At 37.3% G+C, this 19,430-nt stretch overlaps 1 protein-coding gene across 4 annotated transcripts in view; it reads left to right on the top strand.

Moving 5' to 3' along the window:
- The window catches only part of FBN1 (fibrillin 1), a 160,265-nt gene that overhangs the window by 78,047 nt on the left and 62,788 nt on the right, over nucleotides 1–19,430 (top strand). For all 4 annotated transcript variants that reach the window (XM_027466792.3, XM_027466790.3, XM_021272413.4 and 1 more), the window contains 9 exons: nucleotides 883–1,008; nucleotides 3,168–3,290; nucleotides 8,232–8,354; nucleotides 9,546–9,698; nucleotides 12,390–12,443; nucleotides 13,378–13,503; nucleotides 16,666–16,791; nucleotides 17,478–17,597; nucleotides 18,567–18,704. In XM_027466792.3, the coding sequence (XP_027322593.1) occupies nucleotides 883–1,008; nucleotides 3,168–3,290; nucleotides 8,232–8,354; nucleotides 9,546–9,698; nucleotides 12,390–12,443; nucleotides 13,378–13,503; nucleotides 16,666–16,791; nucleotides 17,478–17,597; nucleotides 18,567–18,704 (1,089 nt within the window). The remainder of the gene's footprint in view (nucleotides 1–882; nucleotides 1,009–3,167; nucleotides 3,291–8,231; nucleotides 8,355–9,545; nucleotides 9,699–12,389; nucleotides 12,444–13,377; nucleotides 13,504–16,665; nucleotides 16,792–17,477; nucleotides 17,598–18,566; nucleotides 18,705–19,430) is intronic.

Here is a 19,430-nt window from a genome sequence, read left to right as displayed (position 1 = left end):
CCCCTCAGATACCTGTCTAGAGAGCAGGGGCACTGTTCAGGAGGACTCCTTGTCCTCTGTTCCTTCTTCAAGCACAGCAATGTCCTTCTGTGGAGAGGGCTTGGGGAAGGGCACCTCCAGAATATTTGGGAAGATGATGTGATTGTAATATAGATGCATTTGCATAGGCTGGTTGAAATCTCTGTGAACAGAGTCCCCTGTGTGCAGGAATCTCTGGGAGATGGTCCAGGCCTTGATGGAGAACACTGAGCAATCTGAAAAATGTCTAGACAGTCTGTCTCAGCATCTCCTCTCCCCTCGTTTGGAGGCAAGGGAGAGCTGCCAGCCTTGTGTGATATCACTGTTCAGGTCCTCCAAAGCACTTGCCAAGCACCTCCTGAAGAGAGAGGGAAATGAGGAGCTGATGTTTCAAATATAAAGTAAGCATGAAAAATACCTTCTGAGGTGGAAAAGTCTCAAACTCTCCTCTTACTTTACAAAGCAGCATCAAAAAACAAACTTCCCCTGTCTTTCCTTCAGTAGTGAGCTATTCTTAAGTTAAATTTCAGTAAAAGCATTTTAATGATGATTGAAAATGGAAAAACAAACAAACAAAACAGACAAACAAAACCAAACAACAACAGTTAAATGGGTCTGACTCTTGTTTGAGCAAGCTGCTGGGTAATGTTCACTGAAATTCTTTCACAGCAACTTAAAATTTCAAGCTGACAGAACATTTTCCATACCTGTAGCATTTGGTTGTGGAAATCAAATTAAATTATTTCTCAGGTGAATATTGTTTCCATGTAGGGTTAAAAATCTTGGGGGAAGGAAAATGGGAAAAAATCCTCTTGAGTATAAAAAAGTCCTAAAACATTATTTTTCTTTTTGTTTGGCTTTCAGACATTGATGAATGTTTACAGAATGGTCGTATCTGCAATAATGGACGATGCATAAATACAGATGGCAGTTTTCACTGCGTGTGCAATGCTGGATTTCAAGTGGCAGCTGATGGGAAAAACTGTGAAGGTAAGACTTTTCTGAAGTTACTCCATATTAGTTGCAATAATATACAGTTGCAAGAGGTTATTCACATCAATAAAAAAGAAAAGGACCTTTGGTGAGAGGGAAAGGAAAGGAGCAAGGAATCAAATTTCTATATACCTTTTGCTGTATCTGGGAGGGCAAGTAAACTGTCTTTTGCAGCCAGTTCTGGAGCCTTGGCTTGGCAAACCTCAACAGGATGTCTGTCCAGCAGGAGAAATAGCACATACCACTATGGCAAAATGCAGTTTCTTTGATGGGAGTGGTACATTTTAAAATGGAGTACAAGTCACATGCTGCCTAATTCTACTGTATGTTTAACAGCATACTTTATGGGATCTAACTGTGTGACTAGCAGTGTGTTTTATGCAGATGCAATCTGGGCTGACCCATAAAGTCTGTTTTTAAGAAAAATTTGTAAACATAATTGATGTGTTCCTACCTCCCAGACCTTTAGCAAAGTTGGGGGGGGAGGGGGAAAATGTTCTTTATCATGCTTCTCAAGGTCCTTGGGAGGGTTCCCAATGATCTATTCATACATTAAAGGAATTTCAAGCACTGTTCTTAGAAACATTTTTGGCAGAATATTATCTCAGTGATTCAGCTCAAAGACTTAATGCCAAAATTCCTGGTTGGGATAGATACATGATTTTTTTTTCTTTTTTAATCATAAATTATTTTTGTCTGACTTAGCCTGTAAGTAAAAAGAAAACACACCATGTCTAGAAGTGTAATTTCTGTCCAAGACAGCTGCAATATTAAGGAAAATAGCACGATTCCGAATATATTGTAATGTCATTATGATCCAGTGATTTTATGTGCTTGTAGTGATTCTGTTAATCCTTGGTAGAGACAGACATTTTAAGACTGTTTTACCTGACTCTTTTTTTAGACACAGTTTAGCACTATAAGTTAGTTTTTAAATATCTAATTATGGATCTGTATCGACTAAAGGTACTTGAAAATGAATATATTTTGGAAAAAAAACCAAACACTTGATTCTGATTTCTTCCTTTCCCACCAAATACCATGTGCTAATAGTAATAAGAACCAGGACATCGGTAGTCTGGTAAAATATTTTTAATTCCATTGCACATGTTGCCAGAATGTCTGTTGCATCCGCTTATGAAACAGTTTCATCTCTGGCATTGTAATGCATTGAGTTTTGTTCTTAGGAATACGTACGCACACACTTACCGGTAAAGACCGTGTGCCATCCCTCAATGTAACTGTGTATAGTCCTTTATATGAAATTGCTAAGTAGTACTGATTTTCTTGTATGTGACGTCCAAAATTTATTTCATTTGCACCAGCATGAAGTAAAGACTAAGAGCACATAATATATTACTCAAATCAAGCACAGAAATTTCTTGTCTTTGCATGAGAGAGAGACTGACTGACAGTGCAGGGTTCAGAATAGCAGTCTATGCTATTCTTATTTGAATTCTTATTCTATGCCATTAGGTCAGAGAGTGAATAATACCAGCATGAAGCTAGTAAGTACCTCTACTATGTGACCTGTCATGCCAAATGCAGGAAGGTGCGAGTTTTATTTTAAATGGAAATTGATGATGAAAATGCAGCAGAGTTCAATGTGCTCCTGCATGCTTGAATGCAGTGGTGGGAAGTCTCCCACACTGGAAATCTTAAACTCATCAAACAGAGGTTACAGAAGTTTTTACTTCTAACACAGGTATCCACTCCTGCCCATTCAGGTGTTCTTAGTAATATAAAAATACGTTTGCCATTCCAAATGCAATCTGCTTCTAACCTAGCTTCCGTTTTCATCAAGTTTGCAGGCTCTCTTCAATTGCATCCCACCCCACCCCCTTTTTTTCTAAAAAATCTTTTAAAGGTTTTTACCAACAGGCAGTTCTTAAACTGTCCAGTCTCTCATCTATTTTGTCATTCTCTTTACTTCTTTTGTATGCATACCTTTGTATGTTAACTATTCATTATGAAAAACTGGAGTTACTGCTTTCATCAATAACCTAGGGCAGTGCACTGTGTCCCACTGTATGTTCCCATTTATCATGTACTCCTGACAACCAAGAAGGAAATTAAGGTTTACCTTTTGGATATAATTAGTAGGAGTTCTTTTACGTAAACAGTATAAGGATTACATCTGTTATGTGCATTTTCAGATATGGATGAATGCAGCATAAGAAATATGTGCCTGAATGGGATGTGCATCAATGAGGACGGCAGTTTTAAATGCATTTGTAAACCAGGGTTCCAGTTAGCATCTGATGGACGTTATTGCAGAGGTAAGCACTATAAGTAATGGATTCCCAAAGCATGAGAGTTATATTACTCTTGTAGCTTCGATTTCCTTACAGTGATCCTTGGCGACAAGAAACACGGGGCAGAGTTCTCATCAGATATGCTTTTTTAATTAGCTAGAATGATTTGTTATTGTGGAAGACAGCACTCAGTCTTCTTCAAACTGCTGAGCAGCAGCCCTGACCAACAAGTGGGAAATATTTTTTGATCAACAACTGTGTGATCTGACCTAGTTCAACTCTTTTTTTTTTTTTTTTTTTTTTTTGCCTATGAGGTCTTCTGCAGTTTGGCTCCAGCACTTCTTGTGCTTGGCGTTTTCAAGTTTTCTGCCTTTGACCACCCAAACACCCTGGCTCACTGCCTTCCTGGGGTCTGTCTCCCATTCCTGACTGGGTGTCTCCAGTCAATACAGTATTTCCAAGGAGTGTGCAGTACACCTTGTGGCCGAGATGCAGACATGAGCACCACAGCGAGATTGTCTTTTGTGTTTGCTGCACTAGCTCAGCAAAAGCTGCCGTGGGAGACACTGCAGTCTTCTTGTTGCTAGTTATGTCATTGGAGTTCCTGTTCTGTCCCATCAGGAACTGCAAGTTTTGTGTGTATAAATCTTTGTGTTTCAGTGCGTTTTATAGGCGCAAACCAGAAGTTGAAATAAGGAACAAACAAGTGCTGTGCCAACTTACTTACAGAAGCTGAAATAAGGAATAAGCAAATGCTGTGCCAAGTTACATAGGATTTTTCTTTTGAAAAATTTAAAATCTTTCAGCTCTAGGAATCGAGGTAACTAAAGTATTTACGCTTCAGTAAATTAAAAAACAAACAAACAAAAAACAAAACCAAAAAAAGAACAGTGCATTATACATCAGCATCTTGTGGACCAGTTACAAAATTAAATGTTTGAATTAATTTGTTTTTGAGAGTTACTGACATTAAAGGTGAATTTCTCTGGATCCTTTTGCTTCTTGAACACTGTATGGGTCTTAGATCTGAGCTGCATGGTACCTAGACTTAGACTTTGGATCCAAACTAGGACAATGATTTATTGGTAAAACATCCAGAAATTCTCTTGCATTTGTTACCTTTTGCACTAAATGTGCAAGCCACGGCTACCCAGCTTTCGGGCAGGGGATTCATATACTATATAGCAAGAGGAGACCCCATTCTTGCTTCATAGGATAGTTTTGATTGGGAAAATAAGTTGTCCTTTAATTTCTCAGACAAACAAATGCATGGATCTGTACATGTGTCCAATTAGTTTACAAGCTACTGTCTGCATTGGCAGCAACTTTCACACACTTAACAGCAATCAGCTGTATTTACATTCTTACCTGTTTTCCAAATAGTGGGTGTATGTCTGCACTTTGCCAAGGCTTATTTTCAAGCTGATCTGTGTGTGGGAAGGCAATGAGACTTGGCCTCAGACTTGGCAGGGAGGAGTTCAATGCCTATCAGGCCTTGGCACATCAGACAGTCTTGTTCCCAAAGACCACTCACTGGCTGCTCTCTGTGTTGTTAGCAGGGATGTGACTAACTCATGAAAACTCAGCCGAAAAACTTGTTTTGTGCCTTTATCACCTTTTGGTATGGCCTTTTGTTGTTGTTGATAGGTTGTGTTTGTTTGTTGGTTAGTTTATTTTATTTAATTTTTTTTACATCAGTCTGTTCACTGAAATGCCATCCAAGAAACTGGTACATAAATTGCTTCAACTCTTTCAAAATCAAACTTGGGATACTTGACTTCATAGCCTCTCTTACATGCCTCCTGGCCAAACAGGACTATGGATACAGCCAAAAAGGGGTTTCTGGCCCTAGAGAAATGTTACTTCTGTGCTTCAAAGGGAGAATATTTGAAAATTATCCAAAATTGCAGGCAACTCAACTGATTTCTACTGGAAGTTGGAACAGATGTTATAGTAAAATAAAGGATTTCTCCCACTGCTTTTCAACACTTACAGTAAGCCTTGTTCTCTATGAACGAGCATGCAAACATTCATTAAGTATGAAATTGCTATTGGGTGAAAATCAAACCAGATTTTGAGACATTGACACCCAAAGTGCACATATTCCCAAATTCCCATATGTGTCTCCTTCTTCCACTCACCCAAAGCATCATGAAAGTCCCAGGAGAAAGTAGTGGCTAGAATGAGCACAACTCTGTGGTAAATGTCTCTAGTCACATTAATAAAAGTTTAAAATTGATCCTTAATAATGTTTTTTCCTTTTACATTTTAGTGTTACTCCCTGTAGAGTCCTCTCTGTATATACCACATGTGCAGAGTAAATAATTCCTGTCTTACAGAACATTTAGGTTCTGAAACCCTCATCTTTCACACTGTGTATCCTGAATTTGTTTGTGAAGTGAATGCATTAAGATCTTACACAAGCTTAAACATGCAGTTAGTGCTCACGCATTTTGGGAACATGTGTATGCACAAACTGACGTTTCTGCAACAAGTTGGCTACCTGCCTGAGCAATTTTGATATGGAATTGACAAGTATTTTTGCCAAATTCTTCAGGAGATCAACAAAAGGATACAAGAATTGCAGTGTGAAACATGTTACTCGTACAAACATCTCATTTGATGCACTGTAAGCTGCATTTGGAAATGTTAAGAATTTCTAACCCAAAGTTAGGAATACTGTAATTGACAGTTCCATAAAACTGGAATTTAAGTATAAGTACAGGGCATATGCTTGGCTGTCTGGTAAAAATTCCACTCAGTCTTTATGAAGTAACATGCCAAAAAAGAATGTTACACCACAGTCTTGTGTATTCCCTGTAATACAAGACATATTAAACTTTTTCACCATTAGGTTCTTCCACTGATGATTTGCTGAAGCTTTTTCAGAAATACTTATATCAGGCAGGCAGAGGTTTAAAGCATTATTGAAAGCTCTTGCAAGGCAACTGGAAGTGGGAGCTTAGTAGTCTGAGTAAATTTTTCCTGGTTAAAATTAGAGGACTTAGTGTACCCAGCTGGCACTACTGAGCAAGCTAAGCAGAAAAGGCAAAAACTGATTGGACATGGAGAATTAATATATTAGGTCGTTTTCCAGAACCAGGTTGAGGTATTCTGGCAAAAGGCAGAAAAGTGAGTATTTCTGAAGTTGTCAAAATGGTGGCTTTTACCACAGAGGACGGTGGACCCTTGTCAGGGTTAGAAATTTGGACTGCATGTGCAGTTGACTTACTGGGTGGAATCCAGGCCCTGGTAAAAGCAGAGGATTTTTGCCTCTTTTTCACTGGAGCCAGGATTTCAGCTACCTCTGCAATGCTGAGTGACCAAGTGTATATTTCTATAAAACATCAATGGTGGTATTTTAGACACATTTTTAAATGAGTATAAAACAAAACACATTGACGTTTCATCCCTTACTACTTTACAATTTCTTTTTTTTTAACAATAAAAAGAAAAAGAAAAAAGGCAATTTTGCCTTTCTGTTTCTGTAAGTAACCTTGCAAAAGGAAAGTGTTTTTAATTTTTATTTTTTTTTATTTTTGAAGAACATGTATCTGTCCAAGGAGTTCATTATTGTTAGCAAAAACTGTCTGCACCTTTAAATAATATGGACATACTTTGAGTTCCTGACTCAGTTTTACTTAGACTGAGTAAAGACTACATTTGAAGAGGGAAAAGCATTTAAAATTTGCCTGAAACAGAACGAAAGATTGCAGGATGAAGTTGAAATGAATTGAGCCCATATACTCAACTATAACTTCTATTTTAAAATGCAGTTTGAAAAAGGAATCTTGGATCATACAAGCCATGTTTTATGCCAAACAACACAAACTAAGTAAAACATAGAGGTGTTTCACTCTCAGTTTGCCCTTTTAAGGTCAGAAAAAAGGAAATTGTCACACACACACTGTCTTTTGTATGTGTTATGGAGAGTTGTTATGAAGTGATTATTTTATAAAGGTTATACATACTTCCAAACAATATTTTAAACACTCCTTTTCTAATCACTTATAAAATAATGCCATGATCTCCGTGTCTAGAGAATGATCTTACTATTAGGACAGGAAGCCTATAAATTTTTTTTTTGCTAATTTGACATCCCTTTGTGATAATCCAATATTGTGAGGTTTTACTCTTATATTTCACTGCTAAGGGCCTTATTGTTTAGTGTACTGTTGTTGGGCAAAGATGATAGCTTGTGCTTGGCAATTGCTTGGTGCTCAGATCATTAGGAAATTCCTTTCAAGACTGGAGTATAGTCCACCCATTAAAAGTTTATAAAATGGGCTGTAACGAGCATCTGATAGGAAAAAGTAATTGTCATGCAGATAACCAGAGAGATGCTGTGTGCAGGAAGGGTCTGCCTGTGAACATTCAGATGAGCTTGCAAAAACTGAACCCACAGCAGGAGGAAGGGAAAATCTTTGGTGTCCCTATGAAGGCATTCCTGATAGAGGGGAGCACAGTGAGGGTGTGAGAGATCCAGTTTGCAATCTGGGCTGATTTCTTACAGTGCAAACCAACTGTTAACACAGAAAGGGAATACGCAGTTGCACACTACAGAAGTCCTTTGTCTTAGCAGTCACAGTTTCCTCATTTCTCTGTTATGGTTTTGCTTGAATGACCCTTATTTTGGAATATGTACCCCTTGGGAACAAGTTGGGAAAGTGTAGACCTCTGAGCAGCAGAAAAATCCTAAGAGAGTCAAATTGTTCTGATTTGTTGTCATTTCTCCTGAATTTTAAATTTTCTTCTTTTATTTTACAGAATTAATCAATCGATATTCTTAATAAGACCTTTATGTGAACTAGTTTCCATTTTCATTTGATATTTTTCTATAAGATGCATTGAAAGCAGCTGTGAATGTGTTTCAGCTGAAAATAGGCTGCACAAATGCAAGTTTCAGCCAAGCATTGAACTCTATGTAACTTAGTTTCTAATAAAGCTCATTCTATTCTCTAACAGACATCGATGAGTGTGAGACAGCTGGAATATGCATGAACGGGCGCTGTGTGAACACTGATGGCTCTTTCAGATGTGAATGCTTCCCTGGCCTTGCAGTAGGACTGGATGGACGTGTGTGTGTTGGTAAGACAAGCTCAATGTGAGGCGAGTCACAACCAATGTTAAGGCATTAAAGTTAAAGTGATAGATTGGAATTTGAACGTAGAATTTACTGTATTTTCATGGATTAGTGGTTTCTGGAATGTTTATGTTGATGACCCATTTGACTTTTTTTTTGTGTTTAAAGGTAAAAAATGTATGGGCCAAATTACAAGATCAGGTAGACTATATAGCATAGTGCTGTTGGGGATGAAAATTGTATCAGTTTTGAGCAGGTGAGAATCTGCCCCGTTTTTGTCAGTCTAGATTACTTCATTTTTTCACTAAGCTTAAAGATTTAGTTAGGCTTTCATCTCTTTTTAAAGTTGGACATATCAATTTTCCTCCTTTCATCTATTTCTTATTAAATGAAGGAGGTTTGAGATCTTTGATTTTAAAATTATAATACATGTATGTCTGATGGCCATTAGCAGCCAGTTTTTAAAATGTGAGAAATGTCAACCATGATCCTGAAAAGGTAAACAACAACAGAAAACTAACGGTACACTCAGAAATTGTAAGGTTTCATCTCTGAGTATTCTGAAAGGCAGTAATGCAAAAATGCAGAAAAATAAGGTGTTCTGATATTTTAATATTTGCCCCCCAGTCCCTCAGTTTACAATTTGCCTTTAAAAAGCCGTCTCGGTAATGTGCCACAAGTATTGTCATTAGGGAAACCTCTTTTGACATTCAGAAGCCATGAAAATATGGATTTTTCACTAAATTTTGCTCAGATATGTAGTTTATTTATCCCGGTTGACAGAGTAGCTGTGGTCAGCAAAGCTATAGTAATTGTTTCTTTACTTTTGTTGCAAAGGAAGTGGGAATTTAAAATGCATTATAGGGTCAATAAAAGAGTTCTAAGCTAATGCATTACACATTTGCATTTTCTGCATGTTAGAGCCCATAGTAACAGTTTCTGTAGTTCATTTGTTAAGTCATTAAATGTGGTAACTAGTTTGTGTGTCTGAACTCGAAGGAGCATGAGGAAGAAGAATTTCCTGTCCTGAGTATAGTAAGGGTATAGGTGGTTGAGAAACATAGGGAAATGGTGAAAAATATTTTGTTTTGACAGCTTTGACAGTATTTATGACAACCAAGCCATATTTAATAGCTGTTGTAACTTACGGCACTATAGTTGATAATGATAGGATTAAGAGGGATTTCTTTCTTCAGATACACATATGCGAAGCACGTGCTATGGTGGCTACAAGAGAGGGCAATGTGTAAGACCATTAACCGGTGCAGTTACAAAATCGGAATGTTGTTGTGCCAGCACTGACTATGCCTTTGGGGAGCCTTGTCAACCCTGTCCAGCACAAAATTCAGGTATGGAATATTAACTGGTACTTACTCTAATGTAAGCTTTATGTCAATAAGCTGTTTTTAGGAAGGTGAAATACAGCTTTGTGTTTACATCGCATCTAAAAACTGGAGAATTATGTTGTCATACATATGTCATACGTATTTTGAGCAATCTGCTATTTTGAGTATTGGAACAGCATAAGAGAATTTTTTGAGGTAACAGTAAATGCCAATATCTGATTGAAAGTCATTACACACATGAAAACAGATTGTCACATACAAAACTCTACTTTGATAGATATGGATTACTAAAAGTATAATTTTGATCTCAAATTATTAATGGAACCATGTTGAGTAATTCATGCATTCATGCAAATCCTTTTGTACACCTGTCAGTCACATGTTGGCTGTCTGAATTCTGTATCACCCCAGTGTTCTGAAATTGTTAATACAGTAAGTAGACTTTGGATAGTCAGTGCAAAACAAAAGCCCGATTAAGACGGTTGAGAATATTTGAGTCTCTCACCAAAATCCCCACCAAGCAATGTCTGGAACATAGTTGCACTTTGGCAAAACAGCAATCCTAATCATTCTCATGGGCAGAATCTGCTTTTAGGCAAGCACTTCTTCCAAGAAGAATATGCTGATGCAGTCCTTGTCCTGAAGCCAATAAATAAAGAGACGCTGGTTTTGTGGAGGTGACTGCAAGGGGATAGTTTGAAGCACAACTTTGTCAAGTGATTCTTTGCACTCAGCAAATTTGTTGTTGCATATGAACCAAATAAGCCATTTGATAAGTAGTTCTAAACCATCTCACACTAACTTGGTACCTGCTTTGTAGGCCAAAAATGTATTTTAAATCTCAGTTTTAACTGATAGCTTTATGAAAAGCATTAGAGACACGAGCAATTGGAACAGATTAGGCTTGTTGAGCTGATTAGAGCTCTTCAGCAAGAGCTTGCTGCCACCATTTTATAATGTGCCATGTTATTTAGAATAACAAAACACCATGGAAATGTTAGCAGAATAGGAAAGAGCCTTTCCAACAGCCTCTGTTCATATCAATAGGCCCTTCTTTCTGTACAGTAGAGTTGAAATCTTTGGATCTAAATGTTGGAGTCTGTATCATTGACTTCTGGTTTTTATTTTAATTACTTTAACAGAACATTTACACATGTGGAAGCTATTTTCTTGTGTTGTTTTGCCCACCTTCTCAGCTGTTTAAAATGAAAAAAAAAATCCATCTCACAAAGGGTGAAGTGCAGCATTTCTTTGGGAATTGACTTGGAGAGGAAAGGAGAAAATTTTTTACAGAGGAGCATTGCATCAGAGAAATTTAAAAGAATTCCTGAAAGGAAGACGCTTGTTGCTCTGTTCTCCTCAGAAACTCTGCAGAAGTTCCTACTGAGTATGAGAATAATAATTTTGCTGATGCATGTCTAGAGCAGGTCTGCTTTCACATAAGTTGGCAGTGATTAATTGATTCAAGCAGCAGTATGTGCTCTGTGTGTGTATCTACATGGATATTGAATCACTTTGGGCACAATGTAGACATATATGGTTTGCCCAGGTTTAGGTCCTTTCTCTTGAAAAGTCCCGTTGTAAACTGTATAATGCAGAACATATTTGTAACAGATGATTTTGGGTCAATTGATTCCACTTATCTGTTTGTTTTACAAGTCAGAAAATCTGTTAAGTGTTCAGCCTTCTGAATTCATATTAACCTGCTGATTATGATAAGACTGGGAGGTGACTTGCATATGATTTTCTTGACGAGAAAACAGCTGTTCAATAAATACATTTTTAACAGTAGTGTAATTATTTTACAAGGAGTAATGTTTTTAAACTAAAAGAGGGTAGATTTAGATTAGATAGAAGAAATTCCTTACTATGAGGGTGGTGAGGCACTGGAACAGGTTGCCCAGAGACACTGTGGATATTCCCCATCCCTGGGAAGTGTTTAAGACCAGGTTGGTTGTGGCTTTGAGCAACCTGGTCTAGTGGGAGATGTCCCCTCCCATGGCAGGGGAGTTGGAATTAGATGATCTTTAAGGTCCCTTCCAACCCAAACCATTCTATGATTCTAAGATTCTATTTTGACTGTTCATAAAGTGCAACTGTATTGAAAAACACTGTTTACAGGTAGTCCTGATGTAGATGTGATTGTTCAGCTTACTCTGTCAAAACGGTCTGAACTCAAAAGGACTTGAACCCACCATTCACTGAAACATTTGAGAAAATTTTTTATATATATATATATATATATATATTTTTTTTAAGGATAGCAGATTCATGATTTGCAGACACTCCTGCTAAATGGAGTTAAATATGGCCTAGATTTATGGAAAACTTTCTGTTTTTCAATCACTTTGAGTGTGCACTTCAAGCAAGGACTGGGACATATGAATACTGGAGAATTTTGCTGTGAAGATGTTATGATTTATTTATGTAGGAAGGCCATGATGAAGCCCATGCCTATTCCTGAATGCCTCGGTTCAGCATTTGAAGTTTTTACTCATTCATCTTCATCAGCAGATGCAGACCCTGAATCTGCTAAAATGTTTCACAGATTCAGAACATTGGGAGGATATTCGTGTGTTTGGAATTGAAAGGCATGTTATTTAATTGGAGTAATTAATTAGCATGTTGTAAATGAAGCTGAAAGCAATGAACTGAGAAAGAGTATGCCAGTAAGTATTTTCATATTTTTTCCAGCTGAATATCAGGCTCTGTGCAGTAGTGGAACTGGCATGACAGCAGGAGGAAATGGTAAGATCACCTTATGTAGTTTCAAACTGTGGCAGTTCTGGCTGAAAGCATGACCTTGATATCCTTAGTTAGTTAGACATGCTGGATGGGATGATGGCTGGAAAGAGTGGGAGGAAGGCTTATCTAGGTGGATGTTTGCAACAGAAGAATAGATGAATTTAGGGTAAAATAAGTGGAGCATGATATTTCATCAGTGTGCCCTCTCTTTTTATGCCATACAATGTATGTGAGTGAGTTATAGAATAGTGGCAAATCTGTGAATAGTGTCATTACCTACATGACCTAGAAATCTTATCTGTAAGTCGTATTTACATTTTTTAATTGAAATTGACCTGAAGAATAAAGCCATGTTGAACACTGAGCTTGCTCGTGTACTTTCATCTCAGTCACAAGTACCTGGCTAACAGAGCTTGGTTGATAATTACAAAGAAGGAACAATGATTACAATAAAAGCTTTGTAGTTGTACAACTGAAACTGCAAACCTTAAGTAAGTCAGTACTCACTAATAGAATTGCTGCCAGTAGAGAGGGAAGAGCATTCAGAAAGGAAGGATGTTCATGCTCTCGGGAGTGATGACATCTGGAAATGCTGTGAATCAGAGAATATGAATACGGGGTGCTATTAGTACCTGTGCATCTATAAACATAAGAGCCCAGTTTAATATCCCAGTTTGTATCTACAGTTGAAAGTTTTTAAAATGTTTGTGGGCTAGAAATGGTCTTAAATCAGTGTGAAAGGGATATATTTTGTCTTGAATGTGAATATTTAGGTGTGAATTTGCTAATCAGAACTACACAATTAAAAATATGGAATGTCCAATGTTAGTGATATTGAAAATATATCCTATTCTAGTTTGGAGAATGAAAAGGGGGAACCCCCACAGTTCTCAACAATTGACTTTTGTTTTTATTTATTTATTTAACATTTATGTAGATATTAATGAGTGCTTACTGGATACTGATCTCTGTCCCAATGGAAGGTGTGAGAATCTGCATGGAACATACAAATGTATTTGTAACCCTGGGTATGAAGTGGATTCAACTGGAAAAAACTGCATTGGTATGAAATGTCCTATTTTTCATTTTGAAGTTTGCTCGTGTTTATCCTTCTTTGCCATTTTCTTCAGTGTTTCATCAGATCCAGTAGTTCCTCTTCTGGATGTTTTTGCTAAATTTTATTGGTTTAATTTTGGTGCTTTACATTGCTTATAAAGTCCTCCAGCGTAAGAGTGTAAGTGGCCATTGCTACCAATGACCTGAATCGCTGGCGGTTCAGTTAAGTCCCCTAAATATGTGCTCCATGGCATCACTGTTTCTCCAAATAAAAAACAGCTATTGCAATGCACCATGGGAGAGATCTAGGATCACCAGCGTGATAAGTACCTCCAAGAGGGACTTTATGTAAAAAATGTATTTATGTAAAACATATAATAGATCCTAAGAAGATGAGTATACCATATACTACAGAAAGCTTCTGTGATTTCCACCAGTTCTGACTTTGGGGAAAATTTCTTTTCAACTTTCTGACAGGGCTAAGTTTACTGGTCAGATGCAGGAAAATTGATGAAAGCACTAGCAAACTCTGCCTGTATGCTCTCTCTAGCTATGGCTTATTTCCTGTGCTGTACAAGTGGGAAAAAAAAAAAAAAAAAAGCCAAATTTTTTCATCACAGAAAAAGTGAAATAAATTGGTCAATTTTAGAGGAACTACAAGAGAAGCACTGCACTTTTTAAAAGAATTAGATTAAAAGAATTGAAATAAGTAGTAGTTCAGTCTCTTCTCATGCTGTCAAGGATGTTAAAAAAAAAAAAAAAAGCTCAGATATCTACAGACTCCTATTAGAAATTTTAGTTCTGATAATTCTCTTGTTCCACTTAACAGAACCATCAAAAGCATATTACTTAAAAACTTTCAAAAAGCATATTACTTAAAAACTTTCAAGCTCCTTTCTTCCACTATTGCATTGGCTCATTTTTCCAGTATGTCTTTATACAATTGGTTACAAATTTCTTCTAGTTTCCTTTTAAAATTTGTGACCATTTTATGACCAGTTGACGTTGTACTAATATTATCATTTGACATAGTACCATGTCAGCACTTATCCCCAAAGTATTTCTATAAGAATCTTTGTTTCCTTTCTCAAACTCTGTTGCCTAAATGACTATCCCAATTAATGATTTTGGTAGTTTCATAAAAGCAAAGACTACAGCTTTGTATTGCATACAACTGATCTAACCATTATATGGTCTTCTGATGAGGTCCAACCAGTGTCTTAAACAGTGGTGCCAGCACTTCTCCATCACCCCTATAAAAGTCCTGCCTGAACTGATTTTGGAGTGAATTACTCTTTTCTCAAACACATTATACTTGGGGATTAAAGTCAGCCTCTAACTGGGAGGTACACTCAGAGCTCTCTCTACTCTATTGCCTTCAATTTATGTGTTCTGTTTTAAAGCATGTTATTGTTACTTGCCCCTAAGTTTTCAAACATTGGTGATTGTGTTTTATTTTTCTTACTCTCATTGTCAAGCTTAATTGAATTGCACAATTGAAAGAATTGCATGATCGTCTGTGTTAGCAATAACTTCCAGTGTAGTGTTGTCCATAATTTTTTATGCAATTCATTTTTTATTTCTATATGGCAATGAATAGAACCATGACTTATCCTTGAAAAACATTGCTAATATCATCTCTCCAATGTGATGACTCTCTTTTTTAATATAACCTACTGTAATCTCTCCTTCAGCCAGATCTGAATTCACCTTAAAGTTCATAAGTTCCTTACTGTTATCTTCAGCTTACATAATAATTTTATTTTGGTTCTGTATTCTCTATTTAAATCTAAATAGCTTAAGTCATCTGTGGTATTCCAGTCTAAACTATCCACTATCTTGTTAAAAATAAAAAATCTGAGTTGATCTTTGATAAAAGTCATGATGTAATTCATCCCATTTTCCCATTTGCTTCTTTGGCTTTGATTATCCATGTCCCATTTCAGAGTCTGCCTCTAGCTTATGGCATCCCTTCTCTTCTCTCCATCCATCTGTGACTTTTCCAGCTGCTCCCCAGCCCACCCTGCTGCAGCCCACATCCATGCTCTATCACAGCTGTTTCCCATTCCTCCATAATGTTCTACCTGGCCCTCTCTCAATTTTTCTGAACTCCTGTGAAGCTTCCCACATGGTCTGATTTATTCTGCAAATCTCCCTGCTTTTCCTAGCACTTCTGCTGTTCCCAGCTGCTGAGCTGACCCTCTGAGTTTTCCCAATTTCTCTCAACACTTTCTGAGGCCTCTCTGACTTAACCAATTGTTCTTGTCTGCTCTTGAAACCTCTCCTGATCTTCACCTGCCATTCATGGCCCATTGCCACCTTCTTGCAACTTCTCTCTCATGACCACAGCTCTTCCAAAGATTTCCTAAGGGCTCCTGAAATTTCGCACTGGCATTTCTATTGAAAATTGTCAACTCTGAAACAAACGTAGACTCACATTGGCCTTATTAACCATAACATCTAAGACAGTCAGAGCAGATTTGGAAAAATGGTGATTTAAGGACCAGGATGACCAGCAAATCTTTCCAAACCAATCATCTCTCTCTTTTTTTTTTTTTTTCTCCCATGAGTGAGGGCTGTTGTTCAGGCAATCAGAGACTGCATAGAGCTATTCTACTATAAAGGCAAGACAAAAGTGTGATTCCCAGCTTTGTTTTAAACAGTGCTGTGGCTGCCACATATTGTGAATTCATGTAGAAGGAAAGTATGAGCACTTACAAATGCAAAATAGCCTCCTAAATAGTAAAGCACGGGAAAAGATCAACAAATATTTTGGGGGCATTTTCCCCATTTAAAAGCAAAACAAAGCCATTAATTTTTCTCCAGGTAATATTTGTGTGGTTTGAATTCATATAACTTATTGTTTCCATTATGTTAACAAGTTTTCATGAAGAAGGAAGATGAAGGAAGTGGGGTCTTAAGTATTGGAGTGGTCATTTCCATTTGAAATAATTCCAAGTCTGTTGTTTACTAAAAAGTGTAGAAATCTATTTAGTGTTTTTGGAAAACAGTGCAAGGCATGTGTATGAGTATTCTCTATCTCCCTTTTATTTCCTTGTCTCACATACACAAAATGTAATAAAATGTGGCTGTGAGGAGGGGAATTTTGTCTTGGCTTCTAGTCCAGGAATGTTTCCTTTCTTAAAAAAAATGTTAATTTTCATTACAGACATTGATGAATGTGCACTGAACATGCTGCTTTGTGACAACGGGCAATGCAGAAATACGCCTGGGAGTTTCACCTGCACTTGTCCCAAAGGATTTGTATACACTCCAGACCTAAAAACATGTGAAGGTAATTGTGAAGACACTTCATTTTATTTTAGTTTGATTCACAGAGATTGTTTTGGGGTTCTGTCAGAAATACTTTGAATCTTGATAAGGATATAACATGTAGAACTTGAGAGGAAAAAAAATGCAAAAAAAAACACAAAACAATCATAGGGAAATAATATGGGAAAGTTGGGGAAAGAGAAGAGACAAAACCAAAGTTTTATGTAACCTTGTGGAATAGCCTATATCAGGTCTGCACCAGCATTTTCCTTATTGGCTACCACCAGTGGGCCTGCACTGTGCCAGGAGTGAAAAAATTGTGAAAACTGACAGGTTTTACAAATCTTTTCTCTCACGTGGAGAACAAAAAGCTAGATGGGTCCTTGTGTGAATCCTTTCTGAGCCGCAGACAGTGTATCAAATCACTTAAACAACACAGTCTACCAACTCAAAACAGGGTAGTAGCTGGATGTCACAGAAAAATGAGATGCTTCTGCTGAGTTCAATGTTTTAATGCTCTCATGTGTTAGTGTGTCCTTAGGGCACATGCATCATTAGCCTGCTGTGAAGAACTATATAACTGTAACACAGAATATGAGGAAAACCTATAATGAGGAAAGCTGCTTCCATTTTTACCCACGCTGCAAAAGGCTATGTGTATTTTTGTTAATGTCTCCTGGCACTAACAGCAGTGTGTTTCTCTTCTAGATATTGACGAGTGTGAATCTAACCCCTGCGTTAATGGGGTATGCAAAAACACACCAGGCTCTTTTGCTTGTGAATGTTCTCCTGAAAGTACTTTGGATACAACAAGAACTATCTGCATAGGTATTTATTTTTCTGAAAAATTTATGTTTGCTGGTAGAAAATATCCAATGACATAAAAGCAGTGTACACCAAGTATCGAAAAAACCTCTAAAATTACTTTTGTAGATATGTTTAGGAGAAACTATTCCAGAACCAACATTAAAGTATTTGTTTTCACCATTACTATGGGTACATAAAGTGTGACTAGCATGTAGTAGCATGGTGTGATTTCATGTCAAATTTGAAGGAGATGAAAATTTTTCTAACATGTATGGGAATGATCAGACTGGTTCTTCAGGACTGTCCTCACCCACTTCAGCCCTCCTGCAAGATCTTAAAATCTTCTTAAGAAAGAAATCTTCTCTCTAGAAAGGCCCCTTTTTGATTTGAGATGGAGCATAGGTAAGTTGTCTAATATAGTCTAGACTAGCTCTAGAGCCGACACAGACAATGCTGTGACTCATATACTATGTGGGCTCATAATTTATCCCTGAGTTGTTCTGGAGTGACAATAATTTATAGCTGTTGCCTAGTCAGCAAGGAAAATTATGGAGCTATGGTTCTGGGTGGTCCTCAGCTGCCTCCTGTCACTTCCTAGATGGGAGGGTCAGATATCCAGACTGGAGTATCTTAGAGATTAATGGAGGATCTAGAAGAGGTTCATATCTACCCCATTCTGCATGTGCCTCAGATCTGAATCATAAAAAAAATGATGGCAACTCAGGTCTTGAATGGTGTTGAGATATTCCCTGTTAAGGTTAATAAGCATAAATTAGGACTTGCAAGGGCTCTTTGCTGGGATGATTACAGGCTGTACTTCAGCACAGAGAAGGATAAATTAAGATATTTTAATCTAAATTCAGATTTGATGTGGTGAGTTAGAATGAAAGGACGATTCTTTTTCATGGTTAAATTGAGACGTATTTTCAAATATATTCATGTATAATTCTAAACAATCTGCATGACAATACCTTGTTTTCTTCCTAACAGAAACTGTTAAGGGTACCTGTTGGCAGAACATAGTTGATGGAAGATGTGAAATAAATATCAATGGAGCAACTCTAAAGTCCCAGTGCTGTTCCTCACTAGGTGCTGCTTGGGGTAGTCCATGTACACCATGTGAACGAGGTAACACTCTTCATTTATTCTCTTAAAATTCCCATTCACAGCTCTTGTACCTCACAGCTGTGACATTACAAGAGCCTTCCCATTTTACTTGAATTCATGAATAAAGTAACATTCCAAGCAAGGGAATAAGCTTAAAAAGGCAAGCTTGTTTAAACCATTTAGCTATGAAATCCTTGGCATAACCCTTTAGTGCCTAGAACAAGGATGATGGCCATCTAGGCACTGGTGCCACATTAAATAAATAAATAAAATAAGGTAGTAAGACTGGTTTTATTCTCAATCAATCCATAAAGTTTTAGAAGACAGGGAAACTGTTCCTTGTCTTCTATAGCCTTGCTTTATTTTGAGAAGGTGGCATAGTGTAACAAATGGTATGTATCCTCAGGAACCTTGGATTTTCCCTTGTTCTGAGGCTGGTCCACATTATTGTCATAGAACTTTGGCCACAGGCCAGATAAATAAGTTTACTGTTTCTCTTGTACAACACTCATTCCTTATTCAGTCTGAAAAAAAGATGACTTAATATTGAGAGGTGGCATGTAACTACAGAAAGCTCTAACATTGGCTTTTATAGTAAACATTTTACAAAATTAAATTCTGAAAGGAAGGGACCACACCTACAGTCTGTAACTTGCTTACTTTAGCATGGTGTGTCATAATAAGTGATCTAAAGTTCTTAACGATGTAGCAATTGATGCACGTTCCCCAGAGCTTCCAAGAAAATGT

The sequence above is a fragment of the Anas platyrhynchos genome, chromosome 11 (genome assembly GCF_047663525.1).
Source record: "Anas platyrhynchos isolate ZD024472 breed Pekin duck chromosome 11, IASCAAS_PekinDuck_T2T, whole genome shotgun sequence".
Taxonomy (NCBI): Eukaryota; Metazoa; Chordata; class Aves; order Anseriformes; family Anatidae; genus Anas; species Anas platyrhynchos.
The sequence above is the reverse complement of the archived record's forward strand: the minus strand, read 5'-3'. Positions and strand labels throughout refer to the sequence as shown.